This window comes from Pongo pygmaeus, chromosome 9 (genome assembly GCF_028885625.2).
Source record: "Pongo pygmaeus isolate AG05252 chromosome 9, NHGRI_mPonPyg2-v2.0_pri, whole genome shotgun sequence".
Classification (NCBI taxonomy): Eukaryota; Metazoa; Chordata; class Mammalia; order Primates; family Hominidae; genus Pongo; species Pongo pygmaeus.
Genome location: NC_072382.2, coordinates 91,119,369 through 91,137,103, shown reverse-complemented (window position 1 = coordinate 91,137,103; position 17,735 = coordinate 91,119,369). Strand labels below are relative to the sequence as shown.

At 36.5% G+C, this 17,735-nt stretch overlaps 1 protein-coding gene and 1 pseudogene across 1 annotated transcript; both read left to right on the top strand.

The window, feature by feature from the left end:
* Nucleotides 1-4,963: 4,963 nt before the first annotated feature.
* Nucleotides 4,964-10,364, top strand: LOC129007747 (tripartite motif-containing protein 64-like; annotated as a pseudogene).
* Nucleotides 10,365-15,473: 5,109 nt separating this feature from the next.
* LOC129008714 (tripartite motif-containing protein 64C-like) lies at nt 15,474-16,001 on the top strand. Its single transcript, XM_054441052.1, has one exon. The coding sequence runs from the start codon at nt 15,474-15,476 to the stop codon at nt 15,999-16,001; it is 528 nt and encodes a 175-aa protein (XP_054297027.1).
* Nucleotides 16,002-17,735: the final 1,734 nt, after the last annotated feature.

Genomic DNA, 17,735 nt, shown 5'->3' with positions numbered 1-17,735 from the left:
TGTAGGACAGTGTGCATATTACTATTCAAAAAAGTGGACCAAAACCTGCACAATACTTGAAAGCTTTGTCAACTTTCAATCAATTTGGCCAGCATGCAAGAAGCATCCCCCCAAAATATTGTATGTAATTTGGTGGCTTAGGAACATACTTTGGCAACATATTTAATGTCACTGAAGGGAAAACAGTTTTCAGAGACAGACTGCCTGGTTTCAAACCCTAGTTCTCCTACTTAATTAGAGTATGCCTATGGGCAAATCATTGAAGTTTCCTGTTCTTACGTTTCTTAATCTTTAAATGAGTATAAAAGATTATTTATCTTATGGGGTTGCTGTAACAATTAAGTAAGCTAGAACATGTGAAGCTCTTAGAACAGTTTTTAGCATAGAATTGGTAATCAATAAAGTCTGAAATTTTCACTTGAATGACAGAGTATTTTTAGTTAGGTAAGGAAATACTGCTTTTTCTCTCTCACCTATCCTGCATGATAACACAGTTGTAGTAAAATAGATAATAACTTTTTCAGCTTCTAGCACTAAAATTTGCAACTATTTTTTATTCTTTTATATGCATCCCATAAGTTGCTTATTGTTTATTTCTGTCTAATACAGGGCAGTCTACAAAATGTAGAATTGAATTTTTACTGAGAAGTGAGAATGCTAGAAAGTCTTTCTTCTCTACACTTAGGTAGATAATATGCAACATTTTAAGAAGTGTTTGAATCTGTTTTCAAAGAACAACATTTGTGGAAAAATCTGCATATATATATATATATATCTATGATTACCTATTCTTAACTTTATTGGATATAGTTTTTGAAGCATAATGCTGATTAAATGACACTTCAGAAAACATACTAATTTGCAATGCTGTGGACTGATTAAAAAGACAGCCACTTCATCTTTTTCTAGGCTATGCTGGCTTTTATGAATTTTATAATTTTTTAAATGTCTATTAATATGTAAATGGTGACTTTTATATAGATTTTTACTTTGTCAACTTCTAGCAAGGTTTGTTAATTTTAAGTTTAGAGAAGTGACCTAAATCCCCAAACATTAGATAATTTATGAACACAGCTATGTATAAACATTGGTGATTTATGAAATCATGGTAAACGACAACAAAATCTGTTAGTATGGCAACTGTGTTAAAAATAACTTTCAGGCACTATTAAAGATAATTATGCACATAATTATTGTGTAAATAGGAGCCAGGTGCCATGGCTCATGCCTGTAATCCCAGCACTTTGAGAGGCCGAGATGGGCGGATCACCTGAGGTCAGGAGTTCGAGACCAGCCTGGCCAACTTGGTGAAACTTTATCTCTGCTAAAAATACCAAAATTAGCCGGTCACGGTGGCAGACACCTGTAATCCCAGCTACTCGGGAGGCTGAGGCAGGAGAATCACTTGAACCTGGGAGGCAGAGGTTGCAGTGAGCCGAGACCGTGCCATTGCACTCCAGCCTGGGTGACAGAGGGAGACTGCATGTCAAAAAAAAAAAAAGTAATAATAATTATTATTATTGTGTAAATAATTATTATATAATTTTAAAAATATGAATACATAACACTGTTATAGATAGTTATGTACATATATGTAAAGTTTCAGTTTTAAAATGCTTCAAAAAGTGGATAAATAAAAAACAGATTTATTTTCATATAAATCCATCATTAGGAAATAGTCATAAAATAGTAAAAATAAGAAAAACAGGCCGATACAGCTAATTCTATCAACCATTATATATACAATTTCATGAAACACAATTGAGTTCCTTGTTATACTTTTTTAAACAAGAGAGTTATACAGCACAGATGTGTTGGTAATCCGTTAATGTTTTATCTTTGAACATATTCAGATAAATAACGGCTAGGCACTTAAGCAATTATAATTTTAAAACAGAGGGAGAAACAAAATCTTAAAGTTAGCATGTGGCCCGGTGCAGTGGCTCACGCTTGTAATCCCAGCACTTTGGGAGGCCAAGGTGGGCAGATTACCTGAGATCAGGAGTTTGAGACCAGCCTGAGCAACATGGTGAAACCCTGTCTCTACTAAAAATACAAAAATTAGTTGGGCGTAGTGGCGGGCGACTGTAATCCCAGCTACTTGGGAGCCTGAGGCAGGAGAATCGCTTGAACTCCAGAGGCAGAGGTTGCAGTGAGCTGAGACCGAGCCATTGCACTCCAGCCTTGGCAAGAGAGCAAGATACCGTCTCAAAAAAATAAATAAATAAATAAAAATTAGCATGTGATAATATTTAGTGAATTAATTGTTATACTTAAAATATTTCTTTGAACAAACTGTGTTAAGTCAACTTTCTAGCATCTCATTCCAAACTTGTCTGTTGAGCTTTGAGCCCTCAAGTGTGGTTTTCAATACTTTATAAACCTAATCAGCCCATTAACCCGTTTCTCTGCAATCTAATCAACCTCAGGAAGTGGGTGTGGTCTTTCGTGGGCCCATATACTTTAAAAGGATGCTTGCCCAGAGATTTCTCTCTCCTTCAGTAAAGACCCACTGGATTTGTGGCTGCTGGGCTTTGGAGCACCAGGAGTTACTTCTAATCTGGATATCTACAGAGCTTCTAGACTGAGACCATTCATAGTAGCCTTGTGAGTATAAAATGTGCAGCAAAACCATCATGCTCACTTTTACTCTTAAAAATACTTTAAATTTACCCGGCAGCATGCTTGGGTCTTTTCTAAACAAACAAATAACTGTCTTAGTGATTTTACAGAAAATCAATATAAAGTGTCTTCAATTTGTAAGATATGGTTTGTGTTCCCTTGCTATTTGATTCTTTTTATGTGACTGTTTTCTGTATTGTTAGGTTTTTCTTAAGTGTGAAAAGATACATTTCCATAGTTTCATGCAATGATGGAACCCATAGAATACCTAAAATGTTCACTAGAATGTGGGCATGTAGTAGTGGTTATAATGTACACCAACATGAATGTTAAAAACGTTGAATTACTTTGAAAATTCTCGTTGCAAAGGTCTTATTTGCTGTGTCTTCAAAATTTGCAGTTTGCAGACTAGATTTGAAAGCCGTTGAAAATAGATTTAATCGGCTGGGCATGATGGCTCATATTTGCAGCCTAGCACTTTGAGAGGCCAAGGCAGGCAGATCGCTTGAAGTCTAGAGTTAGACACCAGCCTGGCCAACATGGTGAAACCCGGTCTCTACTAAAAATACAAAAAAATTATCCTGGCGTGGTGGTGGGTGCCTGTAATACCAGCTACTCGGGAGGCTGCAGCAGGAGAATTGCTTGAACCTGGGAGGCGGAGGTTGCAGTAAGCTGAGATCGCGCCACTGCTCTCCAGCCTGGGGGACAGAGTGAGACTGCATCTCAACAACAGCAACAAAAAAAAAAAAAAAAAAAAGAAAGAAAGAAAATAGATCAATAGATCTAACCAACTGGCAAGGGCTCCCAAGAAGCTGCAACTTCCAAGTCACTAAGGGGAAAGGTGAATTAGTGGCCATGCTTCCATTAACTGCATTTCTGGATTTTCTACTGTAGAGTGGAAAACCTAATACATATCTCCACTTTTTTTGTTATTTTAGAAAATAATTAATTGTTGATTAATTCTGGTTAATTATAGTTGAAATATTGGCTATTTCCGAATGTGAAAGTGTTCTCTCTAATCATCTGAATTGACTATGGGAAAAAACTTTCCTAATTAAAAATAATAGATATTATTTACATTTAATGTATTGAAAGGAAGAGTTTCGATATGAAAGTTAAAAGGACAAATTTAATGATTGATAATTTTAGGAGTTGACAGTCCACTCTGATTTATCCATCTTAGATAAAAGCTACTTTATTTATAATTGTCTGAGCAAACTTCACAGGTGAGTTTGGAGGCAGGGAGTATAGGATAATACCAGAGATACCAAGTGTCTTTCATATATTATCATAATGGAATCATTGAGAGGGATAGAATGACAGAGACAGGATGACGTTCAGAATGTGCTTCTTTGTTAATTAGCTTATATAAGTGACTCAGAAATCATCCTAGCTTTTACCCTCCGCCCAGGCTTTAAGCTTGTCTAAGTAACTGGAAATGACTGAGAGCACGGCTTGCTTAACAAAAATGCCATGAGGACTGTCGTCTCATTTTCTCATTTGCATCATGGTTGTTCATACCCATAAGTTTCATACCCGTGGATTCAACTAATCTCAGATAAAAAATATTTACAGGGAGAAAAAAGCAGCTGTACTGAGCATGTACTTTTTTTTTGTTTGTTTGTTTGTTTTTTTGAGACAGAGTCTCACTCTATTACCCATGCTGGAGTGCAGTGGTGCAATCTCAGCTCACTGCAACCTCCGCCTCCTGGTTTCAAGCTATTCTCCTGCCTCAGCCTCCTGAATAGCTGGGACTACAGGCATGCGCCACCACGCCCTGCTAATTTTTTGTATTTTCAGTAGAAACTGGGTTTCACCGTGTTAGCCAGGATGGTCTCGATCTCCTGACCTCGTGATCCGCCCGCCTCGGCCTCCCGAAGTGCTGGGATTACAGGCATGAATGACCACGCCCTGCCAAACATGTATGTAATTTTAATCTTCTTGCTGTTCCTAAACAGTATGGCATTGCAAGTATTTACACAGCATTTACATTGTATTAGGCATTCAAAGTAATCTAGACATAAAGTATTCAGGAGGATAGGTTTAGGTTACATGCAAATCCCACACCATTTACTAAGAAGATACTTGAACATCTTCAGATCTTGGTATCTCAGGGAGTCCTGGACCGAATCTTCAATGGCTATTGAGGGAAAACTTTATAAATCCAGCATGTTTGCATTTACTATATCTCAGTTTGTACTGGAGCTAACTTATTAGACATATTGGACAGAGCTCAAGTAGATAAGGAAAATTGTCCACTGGCCTTTTTTTCCTTTTCATCAGGGCAAATAAAAATAAGAGAAAGAAATTCTCACTTTTTTTTATTTTAATTTTCAGAAAGATGGATTCAGATGCCCTGTGAGTCTTCCAGAATGAGCTCATCTGCTGCATTTGCATGAACTACTTCATAGACCCGGTCGCCATTGACTGTGGGCACAGCTTTTGCAGGCCCTGCCTCTGCCTCTGCTCAGAAGAAGGCAGAGCACCAATGCACTGCCCTATGTGCAGAAAAATCTCAGAGAAGCCCAACTTCAACACCAATGTGGCACTCAAAAAGCTGGCTTCCCTAGCCAGACAGACCAGACCTCAGAACATCAACAACTCAGACAATATCTGTGTGCTCCATGAGGAGACTAAGGAGCTCTTCTGTGAGGCTGACAAGAGATTGATCTGTGGGCCCTGCTCTGAGTCACCAGAGCACGCGGCTCACAGCCACAGCCCAATAGGATGGGCTGCTGAGGAATGCAGGGTACGTGATGCCTCTAAGGCAGTTTGAATTATACAGAATCCCAAATAAGAATGATGAGGGCCTATGATAATGATGGTGATGAGAATGCAGATGGTGGATGTGGTGATTATTCCATGTCAATCATAACACACAAATGTGTCCTTTCAATGTTGCTGACTAATTTGGCACTCTAATCATAGCTGTGTTGAGACTTCACTAAAGGAGGTTTCCTTAGAAAAATTGTTCAAACGTGTAGAATGGAGCTGTGGAGCTGGTGGCCAGCACCAAGAACACTTTTCAAAGAAGTCAGGTTATATAAAAGCCAGTTTCTCAGAAAATTGATAATATTATCCAAAAGGTCCCTTAAAACTCTCTATTATGTTTCTATCACTTTTCACATCCAAGTTATTAGAACCAAATGGGTTTAACTTGGAAAAATCTGACCACTCCACTCTAACTTAATTTATGTTTCTTTCAATTACAGCCTTTCTTTATTGATAAGAGCATGAAATCTACTCTACTGTCTTCATTATTGCTAAGCTTCTTGCTTCTTTTGCAGGAGAAACTTATAAACGAAATGGACTATTTATGGAAAATCATTCAAGAGACATGAAACAATCTAAATCAGGAAACTAGAACATTTCATTCGTTAAAGGTAAGATGAAAATGTTTTCTTTGTTTTTACACGAATAAACACAATGTTAGCTTATACTTTTTAGCTAAATTCAAACTACCAGTTGAAAGATAGTGATTTCATCCCAAGAAAATATAGTGATTTCAATTGATATAATAGGAGTTGCAAACAGAGAAGCCCACACAAGCTAGATAAATTAATTCTAGTATATTGGATAAACGGCATGATGTGTATTCTAGTTGAAATTTGAAGGTTGGCATAAACCTTTTCAGACACTGCAGATGAGACAACCTTTCACTAAGATTGCGTGTGAGGAAGATGAAAGAAATAGAATAGTATATAGAGTAAAAATATGGTAAAAGTAAAAAAATTCTGCATAATATGGTGTATGGCTAAATGTTTTTTAACATGTAGGTGAATCAGACATGGAAAAATCCTAAAAGAGAGATTAATAGAGGAAACAATTGACTCAGTAACAACTGTGAAGAAGTGTCACAGTGACAGAAACCAGGAGTCTTTATATAGGTTTGATTTAAAAAGGGAGAGAAATAGGAACATTGAAAAAGATGGACAGAAGAAGATAGCCAATATTCAAGACTCCTTGCAAGAGTGAGGCAGAAAGTTTATAAGTTTCTTGATTACACCCAGCATATAATTATTTGAAGTTTTCTATTGAGAGTGAGAACATGTAATCCTTTTAACCAAACATCTCTGCAGGACTATGTGTCATTAAGGAAGAGGATAATCACTATTCATTATCAAAAGATGCATGTATTTCTCCATGAGGAGGAGCAACAGCATCTGCAGGCACTGGAAAGAGAAGCAAAAGAGCTTTTCCAACTACTACAAGACAGTCAAGTGAGAATGACCCAACATTTAGAAGGGATGAAAGACATGTACAGAGAGCTGTGGGAGGCATGCCACATGCCTGACGTGGAGCTGCTCCAGGTGAGGAGGGAAGGTCCACCCTCAGAGACAGGAAGCCTTTGCTGGACAATGCTGCCAGGACATGCAAATTTCACCAGCATATGTCACTGCTCTAAGCTAAGTGGCACATGCTGTCTGACTTCCACCATTACATTTCTCCATTCACTTATTACTGCACACTTTGGTAATGTTTGGGAAATTTTTGCCATTTTAGCAGATAATATGTAACAAAGTTCTCTTCAATATAATTTGGATTACTATCCACACAGAGAGATCATTTAACATCATTAGAACTCTAGGCCAGGGGAAGGTTAGTAATTCTCCATTTATATGCCCTAGTTCCTCCTCACTCTGATGTCCCACACAGCAGTGATTTGCTGAAGACATTGAGGGGTTTCCCCTTGCCTGGGCAAGGTTTGTCAAAGCTGCTCATCAATGTCCATGTGCTCTGTTTCTCATATGGTTCTCTGTTTTGTTTTAATAGTTGTCATGTGTGGTCAGACCTTTCCTTGGAAATAAGATTAGGAAATTAATGACACTGGAAACCTAGATATCTTTGCTTTACTCCACCATCTCTTGCTGAGCTCCTTTCTTCTTAATGCCCACTGATGAAGCTTTTCATTGTTTAGTTGAGGTTCTGTTATTAATGTAGCCTTCAATGATTCCTTAGCAGGAAATAAAAAGATACACATTATTAAAACACTAAAACAGAAAGAAACAAGAGGATGAGAAAAGATGCAGAAGGAAAAATCTCTCATAATTAACATTATCTTTCATTTTTTTGCAGGATGTGAGAAATGTATCAGCAAGGTGAGTTTACACTAAAAAAACGCTATTTCTGAAAAATTTGTTCTGTTGTGAAAGAAGGGGATGTATACATTTTGAGTACTAACATCGTTGTCAGTGGCTAATTCCCATTTTGTTTCAAAAGAGGGCCTGAGGTCTTCTTCTCTTTGGTCTGGAAAGTTTTCACCTCAAAATTTGTATGAATTAAAATATACATAAAAACAATTTGCCATTCGGAAGTTTGTTCTTCCCAATCCATCCATCCTGACCGGCCATACCCCACAGATCTTAATACAAAATTACTCTGAGGAATCATAGAGGTGTCTTCTACTCTAGAAGGGTGGGAGGTTAAAAAAAAAAATGACAGAGGGAGGAGAGAGATTCCCTAAGGATGGGCTGAGGAGGGATGTTTTGTTCCTAAAAGCATCAATGACCCGGGTCTGCTCCATCACCATACACCCAGTTCTAGGAAAGACCTCAGGAAAATGGTTGCCTCGGGACCCTCAGTGGCAGGGTTCTCAGGCTGGAATTAGACTCCTTTGTTTTGCACGGAAGATTGAAGCCTTTTGTCTCAGTGAACATTCTCTGTTGGACACTGACTAGCATTAGTGACAACTGCAGGCTGAGGTCCCAGAAGTTTTTGCCTGAGTTTTCTGCTCTCTGAAATATTTCCAGGATTTCTGCATACCCTCAAGTGGTGTGATGGGCAGAGGGAGGCAATGACTTTTAATGACTTTAGAAGTTGTATAATGTCTGAGAATAACATATCTGGGGAAACTGGGTTTTTATGGAAGTAAAGTTTAGAAAAAGTAACATCCTTATGGCCCCTAGAGTGTGGAATAAAATGTACACCCAGTTAATCACAACTGGCAGAATTCTGAGGAAACATCTTACATGAAAATATGATATCTTCGTATGACTATGTGATTAGCTCTGGGCCTGGAAATATAACTGAGGCCATTTTCTTTGCAGGACTGATTTGGCACAGATGCAAAAGCCCCAGCCAGTGAACCCAGAGCTCACTTCATGGCGCATAACTGGAGTCCTAGACATGCTCAACAACTTCAGAGGCAAGAGCCAGCTGCTTGGCAGTCCGGCCTCAAATTACTTCCTTATTGGGTCCCTTGGTTGAGGCTTTTCCCGTTTAAGTTTTATTAGGTTTGACATGTAGGTAATACATAGTTTTCCAAAACATGTGCATCTTCTCTACCTGCATAGTAATATTACAATGATCAAAGCTCAATTTCCTGACTTACAGTTTGATGAAAATGTAAAGCAAGATACATACTTTATCTGCAGAATAAGAGGACGAAGAATATTCAGATCATGTAGTTATGAAGACACTAGTTCTCATGGTGGCATCAGTATTTCGTGTTTGTTCGATTTAATTCAATTTTGAAGGCTTAGATTTGGCATAATGGTTTTTAATTTTTTCTATTCTTTGTGCATTTACATGCATTCTACAAGCACCCTTTATTATTTACAAAATCAGAACATTTTGATCAACAAAGAAAATGACTAAAATATCCATAATCAGGACAATTCTAATGCCATCAGAAACACCTTGTAACAAGTGAAAGGTGAGGGATCTGTGAACGTGGCTTAACCATGTTAGGCCCATTCTAGAGAGCAGGTCTAAGTAGCAGAGGGCAGGAACCCAGAGTGGATTGAATCAGGAGATAAACAGATAATGTAAAGCCAGAGTATTTTTTTTAAGAAACTTATAAATTTTACATGTGTTAATTTCTACCAAATTTTTGATGTTTGAGACTATAACAGGCATAACTTACATTCCAATAAATACTCACATCACAGCAAATTGATGTCTACCTGTTGATGATCTTAAAGACAAATAATACACGAAGAGTTTTCTATTGAAGAAAAAAAACCATTTTGCATATGTCCTGAAACAAACTATGCAGATGTAGACATTAAATCATTATTTCCCCAGTGACATGGTCACATTTTTTCTCTATTATTTAAGGAATGATACATAATTGTATGTGCTGTAGAGGTGTAATAACATTTCATCTTCATGGATGCGTGGGGCTGAACTCTCTTGGCTTCCTTTTTTCTGTATTTTCTAGGAAGAAGAGCAAATGAAGTAAACAATTGGGCCACAGAGCCTCTGTCCCTCATAACACTCACTAATATAATATTTTTTCCTTGTCAGTGGATAATGCTCTGAGCACGGAAATGACTCCTTGCTATATAAGCCTTTCTGAGGATGTGAGACATGTGATATTTGGAGATGACCATCTCAGTGCACCCATGGATCTCCAGGGAGTGGAGAGCTTTGCTGTGTGGGGAGCGCAAGCATTCACCTCCGGCAAGCATTACTGGGAAGTGGATGTGACCCACTCCTCCAATTGGATTCTGGGAGTCTGTCGAGATTCCAGGACAGCAGATACCAGTATCGTTTTTGATTCTGATGAAAGATTTTTTTCAATTTCCTCAAAGAGGAGCAATCACTATAGTCTCTCCACCAACTCTCCACCTTTAATTCAGTATGTGCAAAGGCCTCAGGGTCGGGTTGGGGTGTTTCTGGATTATGATAATGGATCTGTGAGTTTTTTTGATGTTTCTAAAGGTTCTCTTATCTATGATTTTCCTCCTTCCTCCTTCTCTTCCCCTCTGAGGCCTTTCTTTTGCTTTGGTTGTACATGAAAAGTTGGTTTCATGATGATTTGTTGTGACCTCCCATATATGAGGCAAATAGTGTCCTAAGACCCTATGTGTGAGAGCCTGTGAGCTCATTGTAACTTCATGGAATGTAATTACTTTATGGTTATAAATGGGATAACCACCTTGAATGTGTACATTTGTTAATTAAGTTATTTTAATTAATAAATTATTGTGGAATCTTTACTAGAACATCAATAATGGTTTTTTTTTTGTACTAGTTTTTTTGAGATTCAGTCACTTACCGTGAAAGTCATGTTCTAATATATTTAATTCAGAGATTGTTAGTGTGTCACACTTGTGCAGGCATCAGAGCTCTCTACTGCCTGTGGACTTCTATCACTTCCAGAAGAATCCCAATACACATTAACACTTATTCTCCATTCACCTTCCCCCATTCCTTGACAGCACTTAAGCTACTTTTTATGTTTTTGCATTCAGGTGAATAAAATCATACAATGTAAGCTCTTTTTTTTAATCTGATTTCTTTTTCAGAGAGTATGTTTTCAGTTTGTACACACTGTAAATCATTTGTCTTAGTTGTATATTTGAACCAGGCTGGGGTAGAATAATGAAGTGGTGGATATCTTATCTGACAGAGAATAAAAAGAGTGCTTATTTTCTTTCTAAGTCTAAACAAGTTAAGTTGACCTCACAGACTGTATTATTTCTCAGCATCCTAGTTATTAATCACATTTCAGCTCATACAACAGTTTTTCAGTGCTGGGTTGCTCTGCTATTACATCTTCTCTGAATATATTATATCAGATTAAAATATTCAGAAAACTCTTATACTTGTTACTACCAGATTGAAAATTCCAAGGGGGCAATGGCAGTATTTGTCTTCTTTGCTAATATATTACAATTATTCAATGCAATTTTTAGAATAGATTACACAGTAAATAAGATGAGTAAATGGATAAGTAGAGGAGTTAATATGTATAAATATTCTAACATTAAGTAACTTTTCCAAAATATAAGTAACAAAATAGGATAGAACATACTAATGAATATCTATCAAAAGATAAGAAATGAATTGATTTTCAGATTCATATCAAAGATAACACTATTATGTTAGGATTTAAAATAATTGTAGCATAATTTTTACAAGGTTGATTTCAATTGTCTTAGGTTTTTTAATATAAACTATCGAAAGAGGAAGGTTCCTATATAAGATGATGGGAACAGGAAGAGGACTTATAATAACGGAGGCTGTCCTTATTTAAACTGACATATAAATTTAATTACTTGCTAAGAGTAAAGTGATATAAACCTTCTTATGCAGTAGAAATAACAAACTTTGTTTACATTTTAAATAACAATCCAGATGATAGAGAATGGAAAATTCTATAACAGAATGTAATAGCTACGTCTCCTAGCACAGCGGCTTATGTGCTCTAACAAAGACCACGAATTTGAAACGATTCAGAAGGTGCATTTCTCTCACATGTTTGTACCAATATAGGAGTTGGTCAAGAAGAAGACTGACATCTTCAATGGGTGAACTTTACCTCTGTGTGCAGGAAACTTCCATTTATTGCCATGTCCCATGCAGCAGGAAAGCTGGAAGAAAAGTAGGAGGGACAAGAGTATTTGGCTTTAAGGAAATCACCTGGTGTTTTTCACAATGCATTTATTCCCGTCCTATAGGTTCAAAATTAGGCAGGTGGGACACCAAGTTGTAATGTATCTGGGAATGCTGTTTACACTCTAAACCATATTTATTCTTATCATTTGATTCAGAAAACAAATTCAATGACTGGCACAACTGAAAATAACCCAAGAGATTTGTTCAATGAAACAAAGCTGAACCTCAACCAAATAGATAAGCTGCTGCCTAAGGTTAGCACCAGTTCTTAGTATTCAAGAGTGAGTAAACCCTGCTTTTTACCACTGTCGAGGTGTCCAGGGTTGTCCTTTTTAGAGCCTGGCTAGCTGAGGGTTATGTGGCAAGAAACATCTTATTTGTATTTTAGTCCCTTAAATGAATGATTTTGATAGGAATGATTCTCCAAATTTTGAAAATACTTATCAGAAATATTCTCTTATTCCTTCACTCTATACCACATAGACTATAATAAACTGTCTCTCTTCTGCCTCCACACATTTCATGCAGAACATTAGGGGTTAGCGGAGAGAAAGCTTACCACCAGCTTCTTTCGGACTCGCTGCTTTTTTCCAAGTGATCTGAGGTGATAAAATTACTCACCTTAGGGCTCCAACCCAGCACTCCTTTCTGATTTTCACCTATGTTTTGTGAGCTTTTCTGTTGATGCTAAAACTCTATGCAACAGTCAAATTCTCATAATTTACTTACATTATTTGTTGCTAGATTTCAAGGAAAAATTTATTCCTGACATTCTTCTAATTTAGCTCAGATTCACTTTGGCAGAAAGACAGAATTAGCTACTTTACGATCACTTAGTATTTGACTCTGATTTTGGAAGATGAAAAAGTTTTTGCGTCTATTTACCATATTTTCTTAGCCATTTAACCAAGATATTTTTATTCTATTGATTCTCCTAGAAATATTCACTTTATTTATTCCCTTCACCTGTCAGAATTTATGTTAGAATATCACCAAGACTTACTTACAATTGAAATAAATCAAAGAGAGACCACTAAGAACATTGTCAATCATTAATATATAAATCTTGAACTTCCTGAAATTTTTATCCCTAAAAGAAGTTATTTATCAATAGCCTGGTTACAGTTTTTTTTAATACAAGGATTTTCACTCTTCTATAGTACAAAAAGTAAAAAATGATAAAGAGGATAACTTGAAAAAAATAATCTAACAAAACTGAGACATATTCTTGACTAGCACCTTATTTCTGTACTAAATTTAGGAGACATGTAAATGGCAGGTTTCCTAAGTGAAATAAGACAGACACACAGAGAAATATACTTCATGGTCCCACTCATATTTGAAATCTATTTTTATAAGTTCAGTACATTAAAAAAGGTGGTTACATTGGTGGGAAGGAAATAGGTAAATGAAGGGCAAAAAGTTGTAAAGGTGCAGTAATGTAGAATAAATGAATCTGATGTACAACCTGTAGGTATATTAGATAATCTTGTATTGTTTTTGGGAAATATTCTGAGGGACTAGATTTTTGGTGTCCTTATCATAAAAAGAAGCAGAGCTAAGTGATATGATCGATTTGTTAATTTTCTTCATTATACTAATCATTTCCTTATGCACATGTATCTCAAAACGACATATTGTGCACCTTGAAAATATAAAATAAAACAAATTAAAAAATAAAGGTAATTTTGTTCTTGCATGTAAGCTGAAAATAAGTGAAGACTGGGTCAGTAATAACATTGCTTTGCTGAATTAAGAGAATTCTAATAAAATATTTTCAGTTGGGAAGCTATCTGTATTAAATAAAATTGATCTAAAGCTGGTTACAGTGGCCATTCTTATAATCCCAGTGCTTTGGGAGGCCAAGGCAGAAAAATCAGTGGAGGCCAAGAGTTTGAGGCCAGCCTGGGCAACATAGTAAGACCTTATCTCTACCAGAAAATAAACAGAAAATTAGCCTTGAGTGGTGGTGTGCACCTGTTGTCCCCGCTTCTCAGGAGGCTGAGTTGGGAGGATTGCTTGAGTCCAGGAGTAGAAAACTGCAGTGAGTTCTGATTGTGCCATTGCACTCCAGCCTGGGTGACAGTGTGAGAACTTGTCTCAAAAACAGCAACTAATTGTTTTTTGTAGCCATTTTATCTGAAAGGTATAATTCTTTCTTCTGCAATTAATAACTCTGCATATGTCTAGGCCAGCTATATCAGGTAGAGCTTGTCCTCTAGTGCTTATTTCTATAAAACAAGTAAGACAATTATAAGGAGGCTCTAAGCAAAACAATTTTTTCTCATTCTGGACTTTGAGGTCTTAATTCTTTAGACTAATTTTCAGTCTCAATAGTGGATATCACCCTGAAACTTAATTTGTCCAAACACCTCACATAACCTGAGATTTTACAAAGCATATAGTTCACAGGATCAATACGTTCTTAGGCCTTAAAATCTCCAGGCATTCAAGGATGCTACTATGTGGAAACTCAGGCCTTCTACTGCATTATTGAAGGAGCACATTTGAGACTCACAGCACTGGTTACAGGAGTCTCTTTACAGGTCTGGACAATGAGTAATGTCAGTCCAGATAATTCTGAGGAAGGCTTTCTGCCTTGTTATGAGGAGGATAATCACTGGAGACTCTAGACAAGTTCCCAGTCATCATTCCAGCATTTAGTTGCTGTTTTTGTAATCCCAGCATTTTGGGAGGCCTAGGCAGGTGGATCACTTGAGGTCAAGAGTTCATCAGTATTTTGTGTTTATTTAATTTAATTCAATTTTGAAGGCTTAGATTTGGCATAATGGTTTTTAATTATTTCTATTCTTTGTGCATTTACATGCATTTTATAAGTAATTTTTATTATTTACAAAATCAGAACATTTTGATCAACAAAGAAAATGACTAAAATATCCATAATCAGGATAATTCTAATGCCATCAGAAACATCTTGTAACAAGTGAAAGGTGAGGGATCTGTGAACATGGCCTAATCATGTTAGGCCCATTCTAGAGAGCAGGTCTAGGTAGCAGAGGGCAGGAATCCAGAGTAGATTGAATCAGGGCCTAAACAGAAAATGTAAAGCCAGAGTATTTTTTTTGGAAACTTATAAACTTTTCATGTGTTAATTTCTACCAAATTTTTGATGTTTGAGACTATAACAGGCATAACTTACATTCCAATAAATACTCACATCACAGCAAATTGATGTCTACCTGTTGATGATCTTAAAGACAAATAATACAAGAAGATTTTTCTATTGAAGAAAAAAACATTTTAGATATGTTCTGAAACAAACTATGCAGAGATAGACATTAAATCATTACTTTGCCCAGTGATATGGTCACATTTTTTCTCTATTATTTAAGGAATGATACATAATTGTATATGCTGTAGAGGTGTAATAATATTTCATCCTCATGGATGCATGGGGCTGAAATCTCTTGGTTTCCTTTTTTCTGTATTTTCTTGGAAGAAGAGCAAATGAAGTGAATAATTGGGCCACAGAGCCTCTGTCCCTCATGGTACTCACTAATATATTTTTTTCCTTGTCAGTGGATAATGCTCTGAGCACGGAAATGACTCCTTGCTATATAAGCCTTTCTGAGGATGTGAGACATGTGATATTTGGAGATGACCATCTCAGTGCACCCATGGATCTCCAGGGAGTGGAGAGCTTTGCTGTGTGGGGAGCGCAAGCATTCACCTCCGGCAAGCATTACTGGGAAGTGGATGTGACCCACTCCTCCAATTGGATTCTGGGAGTCTGTCGAGATTCCAGGACAGCAGATACCAGTATCGTTTTTGATTCTGATGAAAGATTTTTTTCAATTTCCTCAAAGAGGAGCAATCACTATAGTCTCTCCACCAACTCTCCACCTTTAATTCAGTATGTGCAAAGGCCTCAGGGTCGGGTTGGGGTGTTTCTGGATTATGATAATGGATCTGTGAGTTTTTTTGACGTTTCTAAAGGTTCTCTTATCTATGATTTTCCTCCTTCCTCCTTCTCTTCCCCTCTGAGGCCTTTCTTTTGCTTTGGTTGTACATGAAAAGTTGGTTTCATGATGATTTGTTGTGACCTCCCATATATGAGGCAAATAGTGTCCTAAGACCCTATGTGTGAGAGCCTGTGAGCTCATTGTAACTTCATGGAATGTAATTACTTTATGGTTATAAATGGGATAACCACCTTGAATGTGTACATTCATTAATTAAGCTATTTTAATTAATAAATTATTGTGGAATCTTTACTAGAACATCGATAATGGCTTTTTTTGTACAAGTTTTGTTGAGATTCATTCACTTACTGTGAAAGTCATGTTCTAATGTACTTAATTCAGAGATTGTTAGTACATCACACTTGAGCAGCCATCAGAACTCTCTTACCACCTGGGCACTTTTATCACTTCCAGAAGAATCCCAATACCCATTAACATTTATTCTCCATTCACCTTCCCCCATTCCTTCAGAACACCTAATCTACTTTTTATGTTTTTGCATTCAGGTAAATAAAATCATACAATGTAAGTTCTTTTTTAAATCTGATTTCTTTTTCAGAGAGTATGTTTTCAGTTTGTATATACTAAACCATTTGTCTTACTTGTATATTTGAACCAGGCTGGGGTAGAAAAATGAACTGGTGGATATCTTATCTTACAAAGAATAAAGAAGTGTGCTTATTTTCTTTCTAAGTCTGAGCACGTTAAGTTGACCTCACAGACTTTATTATTTCTCAACATCCTAGTTATTAATCGCATTTCAGCTCATGCAACAGTTTTTCAGTGCTGGGTTGCTCTGCTATTACATCTTCTCGAGTATATTATATCAGATTATAACATTCAGAAAACTCTTACACTTATTACTACAAGATTGAAAATTCCAAGGGGGCAATGGCAGTATTTGTCTTCTTTGCTAATATATTACCATTATCGAATGGGATTTTTAGAATAGATTACACAATAAATAAAATGAATTAATGGATAAGTAGAGGAGTTAATATGTATAAATATTATTCTAACATTGAGAAACTTTTCCAAAATGTAAGTAACAAAATAGGATAGAACATACTAATGAATAGCTATCAAAAGATAAGAAATAAATTGATTTTCAGATTGATATCAAAGATAACACTATTATGTTAGGGTTTAAAATAATTGTAGCATAATTTTTATAGGGTTGATTTCAATTGTCTTAGGTTTTTTAATATAAACCATTGAAAATGAAGGTTCCTATATAAGATGATGGGGAACAGGAGCAGGACTTAGAATAGTGGAGACTGGCCTTAAACTGACATATAAATTTAATTACTAAGCATAAAGTGGTATAAACCTTCTTATGCAGTAGAAAGAACAAAATTAGTTTACACTTTAAATAAGAATCCAGATGATACAGAATGGAAAATTCTATAATAGAATGTAATAGCTACGTCTCCTAGGGCACCGGCTTATCTGCTCTAACAAAGACCACAAATTTGAAACGATTCAGAAGGTGCATTTCTCTCACATGTTTGGACCAATATAGGAGTTAGTCAAGAAGAAGACTGACATCTTCAAAAAGTGCATTTTATCTCTGTGTGCAGGAAACTCCCATTTATTGCCATGTCCCATGCAGCAGGAAAGCCAGAAGAAAAGTAGGAGGGACAAGAGTATTTGGCTTTAAGGAAATCACCCGGTGTTTTTCACAATGCATTTATTCCCACCTATAGGTTCAAAATTAGGCAGATGGCACACCAAGTTGTAAGATATATCTGGGAATGCTGTTTACACTCAAAACCATATTTATTC

Bases quoted from the DNA above. Each gene is read 5' to 3' on its own strand.
- LOC129008714 (XM_054441052.1), top strand. From the start codon at position 15,474: ATGGTACTCACTAATATATTTTTTTCCTTGTCAGTGGATAATGCTCTG.